The sequence below is a fragment of the Gossypium raimondii genome, chromosome 11 (assembly GCF_025698545.1).
Source record: "Gossypium raimondii isolate GPD5lz chromosome 11, ASM2569854v1, whole genome shotgun sequence".
In the NCBI taxonomy this organism is placed as follows: domain Eukaryota; kingdom Viridiplantae; phylum Streptophyta; class Magnoliopsida; order Malvales; family Malvaceae; genus Gossypium; species Gossypium raimondii.
Window position 1 is genome coordinate 57,656,931 of NC_068575.1, and position 18,253 is coordinate 57,675,183.

At 32.3% G+C, this 18,253-nt stretch overlaps 4 protein-coding genes across 5 annotated transcripts; 2 read left to right on the top strand and 2 right to left on the bottom strand.

The window, feature by feature from the left end:
* Positions 1-5,355: 5,355 nt before the first annotated feature.
* On the top strand, positions 5,356-6,984 carry LOC105802458 (glycerol-3-phosphate acyltransferase RAM2). The gene is made up of 2 exons (XM_012634110.2): positions 5,356-5,988; positions 6,085-6,984. Exons 1-2 carry the CDS (start codon positions 5,356-5,358, stop codon positions 6,982-6,984), a joined length of 1,533 nt encoding a protein of 510 aa, XP_012489564.1.
* A 600-nt stretch (positions 6,985-7,584) lies between these two features.
* Positions 7,585-10,248, top strand: LOC105802460 (probable prolyl 4-hydroxylase 7). Its single transcript, XM_052623971.1, has 8 exons — positions 7,585-7,695; positions 7,841-7,934; positions 8,040-8,097; positions 8,192-8,296; positions 8,938-8,995; positions 9,091-9,266; positions 9,392-9,452; positions 9,791-10,248. Exons 1-8 carry the CDS (start codon positions 7,632-7,634, stop codon positions 10,096-10,098), a joined length of 924 nt encoding a protein of 307 aa, XP_052479931.1. The 5' UTR covers positions 7,585-7,631; the 3' UTR covers positions 10,099-10,248.
* A 646-nt stretch (positions 10,249-10,894) lies between these two features.
* LOC105802459 (uncharacterized) lies at positions 10,895-14,050 on the bottom strand. 2 transcript variants are annotated; one of them, XM_012634113.2, is made up of 9 exons: positions 13,725-14,050; positions 13,310-13,390; positions 12,850-13,200; positions 12,618-12,753; positions 12,350-12,512; positions 11,950-12,078; positions 11,624-11,818; positions 11,397-11,519; positions 10,895-11,308 (listed from the first exon to the last, which is right to left on the bottom strand). In XM_012634113.2, exons 1-9 carry the CDS (start codon positions 13,897-13,899, stop codon positions 11,216-11,218), a joined length of 1,446 nt encoding a protein of 481 aa, XP_012489567.1. In that variant the 5' UTR covers positions 13,900-14,050; the 3' UTR covers positions 10,895-11,215. The 2 variants fall into 2 exon arrangements, with proteins under 2 accessions (XP_012489567.1, XP_012489565.1); XM_012634111.2 differs by having other exon boundaries at positions 13,310-13,396.
* A 1,176-nt stretch (positions 14,051-15,226) lies between these two features.
* LOC105802457 (inactive LRR receptor-like serine/threonine-protein kinase BIR2) lies at positions 15,227-17,370 on the bottom strand. Its single transcript, XM_012634108.2, has one exon. It carries the CDS (start codon positions 17,160-17,162, stop codon positions 15,345-15,347), a length of 1,818 nt encoding a protein of 605 aa, XP_012489562.1. The 5' UTR covers positions 17,163-17,370; the 3' UTR covers positions 15,227-15,344.
* Between the last annotated feature and the right edge of the window lie 883 nt (positions 17,371-18,253).

The window sequence follows — 18,253 nt, forward strand, 5'->3', positions numbered from 1 at the left end:
ATTATAAGTAAATTTGTATACTTATTATAATCCTTATAGTGAGTTCAAATTGGAATTATTATTCCTTAAAAAATATTTAATTTCTGCAAATTATGAATACAAAATTTGCACTCAATTGAAACAATTTAAACAAATTAGGGTTAAATTATAAGTGTAATAAAAGTTTAGGACTAAATATGAATATATGTAAAAAGATCACATCTCATTCTCAAGTGAATGGCTGAGTTGGGCGCAATTTGTGATTTCCAATTATATATTATTATATTTATTAATTACTCCTTCACTTTTACTTCTAACTTTTTTGGTGAAAAATAAAAAATACAGAGTAATTAAACTAGATCAATAAAGGAGAATCCTCAAATAATTTTAAACCAATGCTTCTAATGCGTGCTGATCTAACCAAATTATCTGTAATCGAAGTCTCTTCTCTAAACAAACGTTGAATTTTCCGCTTCTAATTTTTCTTTTTCATGTTTATGTCATTTCAATTTCTAACAACAAAATTTAATATCATCTCCTCTCATCCTTATCCAATAAAAAAATGTTACCTTTTTGTTATTTTTATTTATTATTTTATTATTTTCAATAAATTACATCAACTGAATGTTTGGAAAAATTATATATTTTAACTTTGTAATAAATATTAGTGTTATATTTACCTTACAATGTATTTTAAATAATAATGATTTTTTGAAAATAATATTTTATTAAAATATTTTAAAATGGGTGACGAATATTATATTTTAAAATTATTTTAGAAATATGTAATCCGTATATATTTGATTTTATTATTAAGTGGTATATATATATATATATTTAAAAGTTAAAATTAATTTATTTTCATTTAAAATAGGAAAAGAAGAGTACTAAATTTCAAACAAGTAATAAAAAATAAAAAATGTTGTTCAGTTAGTAATCACAAATCGATCAAATTAGTAAAATTAATTTTAGTTCAATTAATCTATGGTTTTTTAGTTAATAAGTATAAATAAATAAAATGGGTAAACTACACCCATGGTCACTTTTGTTTACCTTAGGTTACATTTCAGTCACTTATGTTTGAAATGTTACGTTTTAGTCACTTCTGTTATCGTGTTGTAACATTTTAGTCACTGAGCCGTTAATTGTCGTGAATGGTGTAATGGTAAGCTGACGTGGCACATTAAATCATCATTTCAAACAAAAACTTTAGGTTAAATTATACAATTGGTCCCCATAATTTTTCGTTTTGAGCAAATTAATTCTTTTATGTTCTTTTAACTTTCTTTCTTTTTTTTTTTTTTCTTTTTCCATTCTCTTCTGCTTCTCCCTCTGTTTTTCTACCTTCTTTATTTCTTTTAACATACCAGGAAGTCGAATTGGTAGTGAAGAAAGAAGCATGGTATGGGTTTATGGGTTTTGGTTATAGGCAAATGATGACAGTCGACTTCCTACTTCTTTTTTCATTGCCAATTTGACTTCCTAATATGTTAAAAGAAATGGGAAATGTATGAAATCAGAGGGAGAAACAAAAAAGAATGGAAAAAAAGAGGAAAGTTTAAAGAACATAAAAGAAAAAAAAATTAAATTACTTAAAACGAAAAAAATATGAGGATCAATTGTATAATTTAACCTAAAATTTTGTTTGAAATGATAATTTAACGTGCCACGTCAGCTTACCGTTACACCATTAACGACGATTAATGACTCAGTGACTAAAATGTTACAACATGATAACGTAAATGACTAAAACGTAACATTTCAAACATAAGTGACTAAAACGTAACCTAAGGTAAACAAAAGTGACCATGGGTGTAGTTTACCCTAAATAAAATTTGGTTAATTTTATTAAAAGATTTCGAAGAAAAAAATAATTCAAGTAAAGTGCAAAATCAGTATATTTATTTGAGGAAAGCAACGTTGGTGCAAAATCAAAGCTTTTGTTACATACTTGATGATTTTAGTATATAGAAAAAAATCAAAGCAAACATGGAAAGAAAAGTCAGTTTTCACTTTTCACACAACATTGTAATTTCCCCTAGAAAGTGATGGGAAAAGCTCCACGTCGCAAGAGACTTTGTAATTCTCTGCTGCATCTCTTTCCTTATTTTTTTAGCCTAAACAATGGTTGATACCGACAGTGATAGGTACCATCCAAGTTAGATTAGAAAGAATCCGATCATTATTTCATAAATAAAATTGCTTTTGTTTAAATTTAATTACAAATAATATAAATTTAAATCTAAATAATATGTTAATCGATCTAGTTTGGTCGGAAATCGATTAAAAGTTTTTTAAAATTTTGGTTAACGGTTAATTCGGTTCTAAATCAGAAATTAACCAAATTAACCGAACTTAATAAATAATATTATATATTATATGTATTGTGATATTACTAATTCGGTTAATTTGGTTAATTCATATAATCCGGCCAAATAAACATTAACAATTTATTTTTTTATATGTTTTATACTTGTTTTGACTAAAAAGTTCTGCTAATTTAGTTGATACTAATTCGGTTCGACTAACCGTTTGAACACCCCTACTTACAAGAATGATTAAAGTTCTGGTCTAGCATTCAACTGATATAGATTCAAACTTTGTCTTTTTTTTTTCTTTAATATTCTAATGATTACAAAAAAAAATCATAAAAATTATGTTGGAGACGACTTTAATTCTTATACTATGATAATTAACTGATATTGATTCTTATATGGTGATAATTAAGGCATGCAGTACCTAATTAGTGCATTTATGTATAGCTGCCTAATATTTTAAGCTTTTAAATAAATCCTAACTTTTCTTTTTTGGTGACACGTAAATCCTAACTTTTGGAATTGTGGTGGCAAATTCAAAATTCAAAACACATTTATCAACCTATATACAGTTTTAATTGTATTAAATGTCTATTATGTATTGTTGATCAAGATTTCAAAAAAAGATGAGAGAATAATGGAGAAATGTGTCGATTTACTTATAATAGATGGAGAGTCAAAATAATGGAGCTGATGAAGGAGAAATCTAAGCTTGTTGTCTAGGGTTTTCAAGGGGAAAGAGTCAATCCCAGGTCTCTCGTGTGCTAGGGCTTATAGAGGGTCATCCCTTATTTTGTAGGTGTTCTGTAAGGCTTTGTGTGCCAACTAGGTGACAAGGCTATTATAGGTCAGTTGTCACCTTATAATGTACTATGTAGTCTTGCTCTAACATTCTCGTCTTTGGAAGTTGTACGAGGTTATTGCATATTGGTGATCCCTTAGTAGTCTCATAAGGATGCATAATTAGTCGACTCTAGGCTAGTTTAATTAAGGTGGACAAGGGGGTATCTATGGGCCATCTTAAGCGAAGGGTTGCTATAGATAATTTCTAGCAAAGGGTTAGATGCAAACAGCTTCCAGTGAACTTCATGTCTTGGCATGTGTCGATGTTGAAGTGGGGTATAACATATTTCTAGCTAATAAGTTATGATAATGAAGTTGAAAATAAAATAAGGTTTTGTTTAATTTCTAAAAGTATTATTTTATTTTTATTTAAAAAAATTAAAAACGCATCTAATAAATAAAAATAAAATTTTGTTTTCAATAATGAAAACATGTTTAGTAAATATTTTCTATAATAGAAATAAGATTACATTTTATGGATTTGAACTAAAGCACCACATTTAATAGATGAGAATCTGTTTTATATGATGAGTTTGAACTAGAGCCAATTTATTTTGAATAATCACATTATAGGTTCGATCATATCTGAATTTATTTTAAGTTAAAAATAAAACCATTGTTTTCATAATTTTTACTTTTATGAAGTATTTTAATGAAAATTACTTTTTATTATTTTTAATTTTCACATAATTTCATTGTTCAAAATCATTTTTAAAATTTTTAATCGAACATGTTTTCTTCAATGTTTTCCATTTTTCAAAAAATAAAAATAAACTTTGTTTATTGAAAATCAAACAGAGCCATCATATTTTAAATATTATTTATTATTTTCAAAATTATTTTTAAATATTGTTGGTTTGAAAAGAGGGTGACACATCTTTTGAGTTTGTCTTGTTTTTTTTTAATATAAGAGGAGGGTCAAATGTTAATTTTGGTTCCTATACTTTAGTTTTTGACATAATTTGATCTATTTATTTTATAATGCCATTAGTTAGTCTAAATAGTTAATATATAGTGCTACCTATGTCAATTTTAATAGAACATTATTCCAACAACAAAAAATTATCATCATAACGAGTTCGAATGAGTGTTTTAATAAAAAATTTCACATAAGCATTTTCAATGTAATTTTTTGTTACATCACTAGCAAGTGATATACATTTTTTTATTTAAAATGTCACACTAATGAATTTAACGGAAAAATTTTAATGGCAGAATAATTAAACTTCAATTTTAAAATTTAAAAATAAAGGGACTATATTTCTAAAAATAAAAATAAAGAAATTAAATTTCAAATATATAAAATATATAAAACTTAAAACATATTTTAAAATTTAAATTTTACCCTATAATTTAAATAAATAAGTACTTAACCCAATCGAAAGCAATACTAATTTTATAATGAAAATGGAAAGAGAAAAGGAAAATGGAGAAGAAAAAACTGGAACATCAAATGCAACATTAATTATACAATGAAGAAAGATGACAAACTAAATAGCGGGTAAAACAAAGAGGATTAATTTAACTCATCATTCATGTGAGGTTAAAATCAATACATTTTTCATACCCATTTTTATCATTTACTTACTTTTAAATATATTTTATTTATTTACGAGTGTATTATGATTTAAAACTATAAATAAGAGGATAATATCATAATGTACTTTAGTACACTTAAATTTATATTCTCTTGTATTAGTAATAGTACCGATATTAATTAAACTATGACTCAATTTATTTTTATTGAGAATAGAAGGAGAACAAAGTATATGTGTAAACGTGATGAATGATAGATTATTATGGAATTGAACTCGATTCCATTAATTAATTTATAAAAAATAGTTTAATTATTAAAAGAATATTTTTAAAATTTTGGTTATTGATTATTTTAGATTAAATAAATAAAAATAATATTAATTGTAAGTTTGGTTGAGGTAATGCAGTTAATTCAAACAACACCTTTATCGATTATTATTTTTGAATACTCATAGGAAGAAAAATTAATTCACGTAATGTACCCCCAAAAATTATAATCGTTGTCTTCAAGGAAATATTTTGGAAATCTCGGTGCCCCCACCAAAGCGTTTTTGTTATACACTTCATGAACTTTTTTCTCTATATATAACTCAAAGCAAACGAACATTGAAGCAAAACTAAACACAAAGCTTCAAGCCAAAAAAAGAAAGAAAAAAAAATAGTTAGTTGTAAAAGCCTAACAATGGCGAAACCAAAGGGAGCCCCTACTTTTATATTTCCAAGAGTAGCTCACTGTGCATCAATTGGGCGTGAAAAAGATACGGTTGTGGCGGACATGGATGGAACCCTGCTAAGAGGACGAAGCTCTTTCCCTTACTTTGCATTAGTTGCCTTTGAAGTTGGTGGGATATTAAGGCTTCTCTTCTTGCTTTTAGCTTCCCCCATAGCAGGGATCCTTTACTATTTCATCTCAGAATCGGCGGGTATTCAAGTCCTAATATTTGCAACCTTCGTGGGAATGAAAGTGTCGGATATCGAATCCGTGGCTCGAGCTGTTTTGCCCAAGTTTTACTCCACCGATTTGCATCCCGAGACTTGGAGGGTGTTCTCTTCATGTGGGAAAAGATGTGTGCTTACGGCCAACCCAAGGGTTATGGTGGATCCCTTTTTGAAGGATTATTTGGGAGCTGATTTGGTTATTGGAACTGAAATCCATGTGTTTAAAGGTAGAGCCACTGGTTTAGTGAAGAATCCTGGGGTTCTTGTGGGAACAAATAAGGCTGATGCACTTGAGAATGCTTTCAAAGATGAGCCTATCCCCGATATTGGTCTTGGGGATCGAAAGACTGATTATCCTTTCATGAAATTGTGCAAGGTTACTTGTCTTTCCCCTTTTCTTACCAGGTATTACACTTATTTTTAACCTTTCTTCTGCATTTTAGATTAAAAAGGCTTTTAGTTTGGTTTACAGGAAAGTTATGTGGTTCCAGCAAAGCCTGAAGTTGATCCGGTAAGCCTCAACAAACTACCAAAACCAGTAGTTTTCCACGATGGCCGACTTGTTCAAAAACCAACCCCACTCATTGCACTTCTCATCATCCTTTGGATCCCCGTAGGCTTCCTCCTTGCCTGCCTCCGCATTGCCGCCGGCGCACTCCTTCCCATGCCGTTAGTCTATTATGCGTTTTGGGCACTTGGTGTACGAGTTTACATCAAAGGCAACCCACCCCCACCGGCTAAAAAATCAATAGGTCAAACCGGAGTCCTTTTCATATGCTCTCATAGAACCCTACTTGACCCTATCTTCCTGTCCACAGCTGTAGGCCGTCCGATACCGGCCGTGACATACTCCGTATCGAGATTATCTGAAATCATCTCACCTATTAAGACCGTCCGTCTCAGCCGTGATCGCGCCACGGATGCTTCCTTGATTAAAAAGCTATTACAAGAAGGCGACCTAGTTATTTGCCCCGAAGGAACAACATGTAGGGAACCGTTTTTACTAAGGTTTTCGGCTTTATTTGCGGAGTTAACCGACGAACTTGTTCCGATCGCAATGGCGAACCGAATGAGCATGTTCCATGGAACAACAGCTAGGGGGTGGAAAGGGATGGACCCATTTTACTTCTTCATGAACCCTAGCCCAACTTATGAAGTAACATTCTTGAACAAGGTGCCATATGCTTTAACTTGTAGTGGTGGGAAATCAAGCCATGAAGTTGCCAATTATATTCAAAGAATTGTTGCTGCAAGCTTATCATATGAATGTACAAGTTTTACCAGAAAAGATAAGTACAGGGCTTTGGATGGAAATGATGGCACTGTGGTTGAAAAACCAAAGCTTTCTCCTAGTAAGGTCATGGGCTGCTAGAAACTATAATTTGTTCACGCTATTTTGTCCTTTAGTTTCGTAGCTTAGGGTGTTTTTTGTCCTATAAATTGTTGTATACCAAAATCATCACCTTCAAATAATAATAGTATTGATGATTAAAAATAATACTTAATATATATGGTAATTGGGTGAGAAATTCAAGGTTATTAAAGAAAAGTTTGTTTGGATACAAATAACACAATTCAACTATACTCCAATCAAACTTAAATCATCACATTTTTAAACTATATTAATTAGATTATTTAGTTATTAAAATCAACTATTAAATGATGTATTTAATCTTATGTAACATAATTTAAAATTAAAATTTTAAAAATAAATATTGCAAAAATAGATGATGTAAAAATCTTAATTATGAGGTTTTTCAAGTTTTTATGTTCACACTTTTTTTTTTCAGTTTTACTTTATGTTTAGTTTTTACTTTTAAAAATAATGCAATATTATTTTATTTATTAATTTTAGTTATATAAGATTTGACGAGTCATAATTTTAAGAATCTAATTGATATAAATTAGAATTTTAAAATGAAGGTGGAGATGACAGTTGCAATTGTGTGCTTGCATTAATATTGGCTAGAAAAGGGATAAACGCATCGTTTTTGGTTTTATAGTTCCTCTACTGGACACATGTTCCATTTTCGCTTTTTGACATTTCGACTAAAAAACAGTACACAACCCACCAAACTCCAAGGCAAAAGTCTTCGAAGACCTATCATCTCTTTTATTCTATTACCGATTGGATCCAAACAAGGGATTTTTTTTTGCCCTTTTAATGGATCATTGGTATTTTATAGGATTCTTGCTTCTTATTTTGCTTCATCTCTGTTTGGTTTCAGCTGAGATCAATGGATCGGTGCTTGAAATGAAGAGAGGAACTTCTTCGGTTCCATTTGATCCCACTCGTGTTACTCAACTCTCATGGCACCCTAGGTCACTTTAATTTCTCTCTTCTTCTTTTTTGCATTTTATAGCTTTTTTCTGTTTAATTTACTCAAAATTGTGAACTTTATGTTTTTTTTTATTTTTTATTTTCAGGGCTTTCCTTTACAAAGGATTTTTATCAAGTGAGGAATGCGATCACCTTATTACTCTGGTAAGCAACATTTTTTTAAACTAATTTGTTGATTAATTTCGATTAGTGATGTTAACCCCCTCCCCTTTTTTTTGTTAAAATGTGTGAATTTCAGGCTAAGGATAAATTAGAGAAGTCAATGGTGGCGGATAATGAATCGGGTGATAGCATTGAGAGTGAAGTTCGAACCAGCTCTGGCATGTTTCTTCAGAAAGCTCAGGTATATAATTAAATTGCCCCTTTTTTTAGTTTAAATCTGTGAAATTAGCTGGAATTCTGTTAATGGAAGATAGAAATATTACAGCGGTGAAGGCAGTTCACTTATTCTTCATAAATAACCAAATTTTGGATGGTAGTTTATGACAGATGATGTTTTAGGTGTCTTTTACTCCTTTCCCCTAATGATTCATTCACACTTAATCTAGGGCAAGCTCTTTACCTAAAGAATCCGTTTCCTCACTGAATGCATTGAAAGTTAAAGATGATAGTTGTGCTCTTTGGTATTGGCTTAAGCTTTTGGGATAATTACTTTCCCTTAATGCTGTATCAGAGATCTCGAGTAGGACTCCTGATAACTGATTTACTTCTTATTTCTTCCTCTGGTGTCTTGTTGCTCACTGGGGAATGCGTTACTGCTTTAATCCTTCTTCAGTTTGCATCTTTTTCTTCACTGGAGTTCAGGTCCAAATGTGTACTGCTTAGTATTAGTTACTTGTTTCATTAAGTTTAGAGATCGTTTACTCAATATTAATTGTGATGACTCAGATTGTTTACTTTTGTGGACCGTGTTTGGAAAGCATTGTATATGCTGATTCTTGAAGTTCAAATGCTTATGTGGTGTCCTTTATTTCTCATGTGAAGGATGAAGTAGTTGCTGATATTGAAGCTAGGATTGCTGCATGGACCTTCCTTCCAGTAGGTATATATCATTTCTTGCTTGTTGTTACCCTATAATTTCTTAATCTACGTTGAATGGTGTTTTCTCATCTTATTTTAATATGGCACACCAACCAGAGAATGGGGAGTCCATGCAAATACTACATTACGAGAATGGTCAAAAGTATGAGCCACATTTCGATTATTTTCATGACAAGGCTAATCAAGAGCTGGGCGGTCACCGTATAGCCACTGTACTGATGTATTTGTCTGATGTTGAGAGTGGTGGGGAAACTGTGTTTCCAAATGCAGAGGTAAGCATTTGACTGTGAATTTTTTATTCCCCCTATTTATGTTTGCTCTCTTCCTATTCTATCATTGTTAAATGCTTACATTTCCATTTTATTTTGTTCATCACTTACTAGTCTGCCTTCTGCAGGGAAAACTTTCTCAGCCAAAGGATGATAGCTGGTCAGATTGTGCAAAAAATGGATATGCAGGTAATACTATGATTTCCATTGGAGATTTTGTGAAATGCTTACTGTGTTGTGTTTTTACTTTTCTCGGATATTAATATGCTAGATCATACCGATCTGTTGGAAGAATTTTCATTTGATTCTAGCTGATAAAATCTCACTTTAATGAACAAGTGAAATTAAGTTTGCCACTTTTGTTTGTATGATTGGCTTGTGATCTGTATTCCAATTAATTCTACAGATATTACTATGAACCTGCTCTATATGTTCATAGCATCTTATTTAATTGTTCTCGGATAAAATTGCCACCTTAGAAATCCAACCATATAATCATCACAAAATTTTACTGTTCGTCCTTGCAGTGAAACCCAGAAAAGGTGATGCATTACTATTCTTCAGTCTTCATCTTGATGCAACAACTGATTCCGACAGTTTGCATGGAAGTTGCCCAGTGATAAAGGGTGAGAAATGGTCTGCAACAAAATGGATCCATGTCAGGTCATTCGATACGGCAAAGAGGCAGTCTGTAAATGGAGATTGTGTTGATGAGAACGAGAATTGTGCTACCTGGGCTTCAGCGGGTGAGTGTGAAAAGAACCCTAGTTACATGATTGGTTCCGAAGACTATTACGGATATTGTAGGAAGAGTTGTAAGGTATGCTCCTCGTAAAAAGTTGTTTCCCAAAGATCAATGGTTGAAGCTTTTAATAGCTGTATATACAGACACATTTTTGAGTTATGCTCGATGCACACACATTTTTGAGGACTTGAATCAGTGAAGTTTCATATATTATATCGAGGATGGTTATTGGTTATTATATATCATCTCTACTATCATCTGGATTAGCTGGTGAAAACAACTTACCATCTAGATTAAACAGGAATGATTTATACTAGTATGTGGTTAATATAGTTGGTTCATTTAATCCCTCTTACAAGGTGGCATCCAGCACACGACTGCCTAGTGCAGCAGCAGCTGAGGAGAGAATGAATGTTTGGTATTTACAAAAAAGGAATTACTCACAAATTGCTGCATGATTTGTGCAATCAGTTCATTTGATCAGCCTAAACTAATCTGTTACGGAAACAGAAAATGCTGTTGTGTTTCCAGATGCATGAGCCATCAAAAGCATTGCTTTGATACAGTTTTGGATCAAGGCATTCTCCAACAAAAACATCAAACCGAACCATGAAAGCATTGTTCAAGAAGTACTTGGTACTGAATTGTGATTGTTAAGTAACTGTAATTGAACATCTCACAACATTCTGCTCTAAAACAAACAAATGTTGTTGATCATGCTTCCAAATGCTTTGCCCCACCATGAATGATATAGACCAACAATCATATTGATGATCTTAATAGAAAGAATTAGCACTTAAGAATTTCAATGCCAATATATCTTTTGCAATATTGGTTAAATGAAGAAAGGAAAACATCGATTGAAACAACAATCAAGAGCCATGGATGAATAAATATGCATAGCATATGGTCTTTCCTTTTATTCCTTTTTCTTTCCACCTTGATCAGAACTTTATATCTGAATATTTATATACCAAAAAGAAAAAAAAAATGGAAGTTTAACACTGATTGTAAAAATGGGATGATACAACTTGTAAGATTTTTTATTTGTAACCTGAAAATCAAGACGAAATCTAGGTTGTAATGGAATGAGGAAGGAAGGCTTTAAAAGAAATAATAAAGAAACTATTTGTATTGCTGATCAACTTTGGGTTGATGGTGAAAACAGCATTCAAGCATTTGCCCTAGTAAAAAGAAGAGTTCTTGCCTATAACTGCAGTTGACCATAATTAATGTGGTTGATTTGATTCAATCGTATGCAGCATAGCATGTTCTCCGGTAAATCTTCGGGTTTATTTCCCTGTTCAGAAGTGTTGCAATTACATCATATGCATGTCCGATTGAAATCTCAAAACGTTGAAAGCAGCCTAAGTAATTAAAAATTTTACCTGAATTGTCAAGCCAAAATCCAGTATACACAACTTATATCTGTCCTGAAACGCCTCGAAACCTTTTCTAGATATGTAGCTAAATCTATGCAAATCTAAATCAATCTCAAAGTAGTTCTCGCCCTGAAAGAGTTTTAATCCATCAGAATCATATGCATAGTTAGGTCATAAATTAATTAAAACTAAATAATCCAATAGAAAGATCATGAGGGAAAAAAAGAAGATACCAAGTAAAATTCATGCTGAGGTCGCGAGAGAACCGGCTTTTCATTATAAGCATTCATAAGCTTCTTCTCAGCTGTGCTTAAATGAAGATCCATAACATTTGCCACTCGACCAATCATTTTCAGTCTTTCCCTAAAAGGTGCAATAGTATCTACGGGGAATCCTTTAACTCGCTCTACCTCATCATTGATAAACCGCTGACGGTAAAAGAACGAATGAGAAATGTTAATGAATTAAGATAAACAACAAAGGGATGCCCAAAACAAGGGACTTCTGATAATTAAATGTTTAACATAGAAGCAGAAAGCAATAGATGTGTTTATCTTACTATAATATTTTCTCGGAACTGAAGTGGGAGCTCTTTTGAGTAACTTTCTGATAGTTTAAAGTACAACACCAAATTCATTCCTTCTCCATCGTTTTCACTTTGAAAGATTGTAATAGGGTACAACGGAATCTGCAGGCCGAAAGAAAATGTCTTTATTAAAAGAGGTTCAATGACAACACAAAGAGATTTGAACCTATAAACACATTGAGCATGCTTATGTCCATATTTCAGTTTCAAGCAAAGAATGTAAGTTACAATTGGAAAATAACAATTCGATCTAAAGCTTGGGAGAAAATATTTCACGTCAACATCTATTGTAAGGTCTTAGAAAACATGCAGATAACAATATGGAGTGAATTCTACGAGAAAAAGAAGGAAGAGATGAAAAAGGTATATGCACCTGAATATTTACAACAAGAATAGCAGGGATTTCTTCAGATAAATTAAAAACCGGAAGTTCCACAAAACGAGCAATGTGATCAATTTTGCGTGGAGATAAGAAGAGGTCAACTCCAAAGGGATGAAATGCTGCAAAGTTTGAAGCAAATTCCTTCTTTTTGTCCCTTCCAAGAGAGTCAACAGAAAGCATCATTGAAATCAGTTAAGCTGGCAAGTTGCAAGTACATTTATGAAGAAAAGTTGAACCAATTAGGAAAAAGCCCTCTCACCTAAAGTAGTTCTGGCCACGGACCTTGAAAGATTTTGGCTCGAGAGGAGACCAACAATCAGGCATGCTTTTCTCTTTCGGACAGTGTGGGACTGAGGTACCAGCTACCGGTCTTTGGAAACCCACCTTCGGAGAAACTAAGATGAAATAAGACCATGCACATGTAAATATATGACAAATAAAGAAGATATTCAAGGATGATAAGGAAAAAAAACTGGTAGCATAGCATTCACCTAATGTCGGATTGGCATGTCCGTCCCTCCATTTAAAGGATAGTTTCAGAGGTGCTTTCTTCTTTGAACTAAGAGTACTTGGGTTAAACGATCTTTTTCTCTCAAGTGAAGGGGCAGCCGAATGAAGACAAGGCAAGCAAGTATTTGGAAGAAGTTCGACATGATGCGCAGCTTGCTTTTCATTCCCACGAATACTTTCACTAGAAATATCATCCACAAACACAGCACTCCCCTCAGTCTGATTATCATTCGCCCTCGATTGAGAATTAACATTGTTAATTAGACTCAAATCTCTAGGAGACGATACACTCAATGCAGATGCATTTTCAGAGCCGGTCACAGATACTACCTCTGCAAACAACACGCAATGAGCTTATGAATTTAAATCATTATCAAGCTTAATTCTTTCACCAAAAGAAAAAGAAAGAGACATTCAATTGATCATAATATAAACACATACCATCATGGAGGCTATAAAAATCTTCATCCAATTCAGATTCAAATACTGAAAAGCAATCACGCCATGCCAAGTCTGCACTTCCTGTCACTAGCAACCAAACCAAAAATCAAGATCAAATTCATGAAAGCCAGTAAAATACAAATAAAAAAAATGCATCAATCAACTTTAAAACTCAAAGCCCAGAATAACCCTATAATATGAACTCAATTTTTCCATGCCCCCTCTCCATTAAGATCATACAATTCCAAGACTAAAATTATCATTCATTTATGATTCAATAAAAAACCTAAATAAAAAAAATCGCTTTTTTTTCCCTCAATCAATCCAAGAAATCAAAAACCAAACAACAAGGTTCAACAACTCGAAGCAAAAACAGATAAAGAAAAAAAAAGGGTAATCAAGAAAAACAATTAACCTTGGACGGTAGAACTAGCACGAGAAAAATCCTTAGAACCAGCAGCAAATTCCCCACTTTCAAGCTTGCGAGAAGAAACCCTCCTTTTAATGGTCTTTCTTCTGCACAGAATCCTCCTTTTCTTCTTCTTTGACAATCCCCCAAAGCTTCCTTGCTTTGAAACACAACTACCCATATTTTCTTCTTTTTCTTTATGTGAAGTTCACAAAAGAAAAACTACATAAAGATGGTAACTTTTTTATATTCCAAATGATGGGCTTCAGTTTTTGACTGTTAGCGTAATAGCATTAGTCTCGAGTGAAATTTCCAAAACAATAGCAGAGAGTATTAATTACTTTACTGTTTCAAGTCTTAAGCGACAGCTTCGAACTCGGCCGAAGACTTGAGCTTTGAAAAGTCTACAATGGGTCAGGGGGCCCACGTGATCGATTAGCTGATCGGACGGTGGTGGTATGTGACACGTGATGGTAGGCAACCTAAATGGATAGCGTCTAGAGCCAAAAGAGATATTGGTTTTCTCTTTTTTACTTTTAATTTCATTAAAATAATCAACAATTTAAAATTGAATTCAGTATGCTTTTTTTCTTTTAAAAATATTATATAGAATGACCATTTATTCAAATAAAATATGTAATATGTTTGTCTAATTTTTCAAAGATAAATTCGACGAACGTGCCTTCCATATCCCACATCAGCGGAAAACACCCAAAAATATATCCTATTTGTTTATCAATCAAATTACTTTCCAGACAATTTTAATTTATGTTAAGATATTTTAGAAAGTCTTTTGAAATTTGATTAATTGCTAAATATCTTTATATATATAATATAAAGTAGGGTATTTTTATTTTATATAAAATCAATAAAATTTCAATTATACTTATATTCAAATATATGACATAATAAATATAATTTTTATATTCATAAAAAATTTTGGTGAATATTTTTATATAAATTTTAATAAATATAATTATTAGATAATTTATTTTTAGATGTGTCATAATCTAGTATTATATGTAAATTTTAAATTTATTTCACATGTCAATTGATTTTCAACTCAGCGATGAAATTATAAAAACAGTTACTTTTACAAAATAACATATATTATTTTAAAAATATTTTTATATTTTTATATACAATCTAAAAAGATATATACTATTTAAACCTAAAACATCATATTTCAACTTTATCATATTTAATGGTTCTATGACAAGAGTTAGGATTTTTTTGAATTAAAGCTTTTTTTTAATTATGAATAAAATAACTATTCATAAATATATCCAATTCCCAACAACAAAAAACCTAGGAATATCGCTTACCCGTCACTAACCCGATCCCGAGCAACACAAGTGTCCAAAGTATATTAATCTACTCATATCACCATCAGTCTCCAAAGAGAAAAGATGTACAAAACAAAACAACAGGCCAAGCATAAATATATGAATAATATGTTCAAGCAATCAGCATTAATTTCATTAGAAAAAAAAAAAAAAAAGGCAAGGTGCAAAATAAATAGATCTTTTCAAGATCTAAGAACCTACGGTTGTTTAACATTTTTATTGATATTATACAACTATTTATAACTGACATAAATAAAAAGCAATTAACATTACTCCCAATCTATATTGATTCATCATCTTGGTCTGTGAAAATCAGAGGGAAATCATCAAACTCTTCTGATAAACCATTTTCCTCAGCCATGGTTCGCAATGACTGAGAAACCTTGAACATGGACCATCTCTTCTTTGGATGAGCAACCACACAGTTGCATCCAATTTTGAGGACCTGCACAATTTGTTCATCATGCCCCTTCCCATACAGATCTTTGTCAATGGCATCTTTGATTCTCCCTGTGTTTGAGAGATGGTTTACCCAATCCACCAAACCACCTTTGAATCCTTCTTCACCTGCATTAACTTCTAGGGGTTTTTGTCTGGTTACCAATTCGAGAAGCACGACACCGAATCCGTACACATCGGATTTCATCGAAGCAACCGTTGTGCTTGAACTCTCTGGAGCTATGTAACCGAATTCACCTATATCCCTTTTGGCAAAACTAGTTTCATAAACATCTGAAGAAGTCATAAGGCTTGCCAATCCAAAGTCCATTATCCTAGCATCAAAGTCCTCATCCATGAGAATCACATTGGAACATATGTTCTGCTGCAGAATTGGAGGCTGGCACCCATGGTGCAGCCAAGCTAGACCTCTGGCTGCACCCAAAGCTATTTGAAACCTAATCGACCAATCTATAGTGGCAGTATTCTCATGTAGCAAGGAATATAGCGTCCCATTTGACATGTGCTTATAAACGAGTAATTTCTCCTCCTCCACAACACAAAATCCCAAAAGGGGTGTCAAATTTGGATGCCTAAGTTGGCCTAATCTATTCATCTCCCACCGAAACTGCCTCTCGCTGAGCTTGCAAGTCGTCAGCCTCTTGATTGCAAGGGCTGATCCATCAGGAAGCATTGCCTTATAGGTAGTTCCAGTCCTAGTGGAAACTATGATACTCTCTGGACTGAAATTGTTTGTTGCAGCCATTAGATCAGCCAATTTAAGCTTCACAAGTGGCTTCTGGAACAATGAAACTTGAGTCAATTTATGAGCCCTCAGCCTCTCAGCCCAACTACTGTCATCTCCCCTTTCAACAAACCCTTTCTTCCCCATCCCTGCCCCTCTCAAATGGAACCACCACCAAACCCCAAATCCCAACAACATTGAAGCAGCAGCACCAAAAACACCTGCAGCAATTATAATGGCTAAATTCCTCTTACTCAACCCCCCACACTTTCCAAGAGGATCCCCACAAAGACCACTGTTCCCAGAAAAATCTGCCTTATCACGATTCTCAAAAGATGAAGGAATAGCACCCGAGAGATCATTATTTGCTACAGAAAACCTTTTCAGCCTATCCAAACCTGATAATTGGTATGGAATTGAACCTGAAAGCCTATTGTTTGACAGTATCAGATTGTTCAGATAAGCACAATTTGATAACTCAGGTGGGACCGAACCATGCAGATCATTGCTAGACAAATCAAGGGTTACTAAATAAGGCAACCAAGAACATATCTGTGGAGGGATCGTACCAGAAAGCTTGTTAGCGGACAGATCTAAGGTCTGCAAACTCCGACAGTACTCTAAAGATTGAGGTAACTCTCCCGACAGTTTCATGTCTCGAAGTTCGAGACCTAACAGGCGGTTTTCTTGTTCATTCCAACATTGAACGCCGACAAATTTGCATACAAAACCAACAGAATTGTTGTTGAAAGTCCATGAACTCAACCTCCCATCTGGGTCTTTCAGAGAATTCTTGACACCTTCCAGGCACTTCAAATCATCTTGCGCCGTAGCTGGGAAAACAAGGGCTAGCGAAAACATCCATGATAAAACAAAGCTTAAGATCTTTAACCTCCTGGAAAAAGATCCCTTCATGGTTTATCACACACACACGAAAAAAAAAAACCCAGAGTTTTATTTGACTTAGATCACAAAAACAACACTGGATTTCATGTGATAAATTTTGCTATTTCTTCTGATACGAGATCGCTTGGAAGGAAGCAAAAAATAGGCGTGAGATGCGTTGAATGGTCTAAAGGCAACAAGTGAAGGCTGAAGGATCATTGACTTGGATATCTGTGAGTAATTACCAAACACCATGATTGATTTTATTATTTTCCCTAATACTACCAATATCTTTTCTATTATTTTTCTTGGGAGTACTCTTTGTTTTAGACAAAAAAAAGGGGGGTCAGTTTGAATATGATTGTGCCTTCATAGTAACATTTTCATTTTGTTTTACTATTATTCAAATGAATTAGGTTAAAATACTACAAAATAAAGTTTTAATTTTTATTTAAATCATTTTTTATAATTTATTTAAATACTTATAAAAGTTATACTTCATGTATAAGTGACAGAAAAAGCAAATTAATAATACTTGTTTTTTTAATATTTTAACCAGAGAATTAATTAAGATTTTGTTGACCAAAGAACTATAAGTGTATGACAGATGATATTCCTTGCTTCTTACTTTTATTGTGCTACATATTAAAAGGTTGGTTAAGGTGATATAAAAGTTTTAGAATATTGATTTAATTAGTAAAATTTTTAAAATCTGTTACTATATTTATTTCAAAATCTTATTTATTTTGATTATCAATTTTAGGGATAATTTTAAAATCTCATCCTATATAAATTATGTATAAATCGTATTTAAATATATTTTGATTATCAATTTAATTATATTTTATAATTTTTAAAATAAAAAATTAAATTTTATTATAAATTATAAATTTAATATTTATTTGTCAATTTTTCGAATTTTAAAATTTAAATTCTCATATATTTGATTGAGATCCTTAGTAGTAGGAAATATTTTGATAGTTAAGAATATTTAAAAGTTAATTTTTCTAAATCCAATGGGTATTCTCCTCTGCAGACAGCCCATCAAGTTGATGGGATTTGGATCTACCCAAATCTTTGTTTCCTTCCGTTTGTAATATTCCAATTATTATTTTTTATGA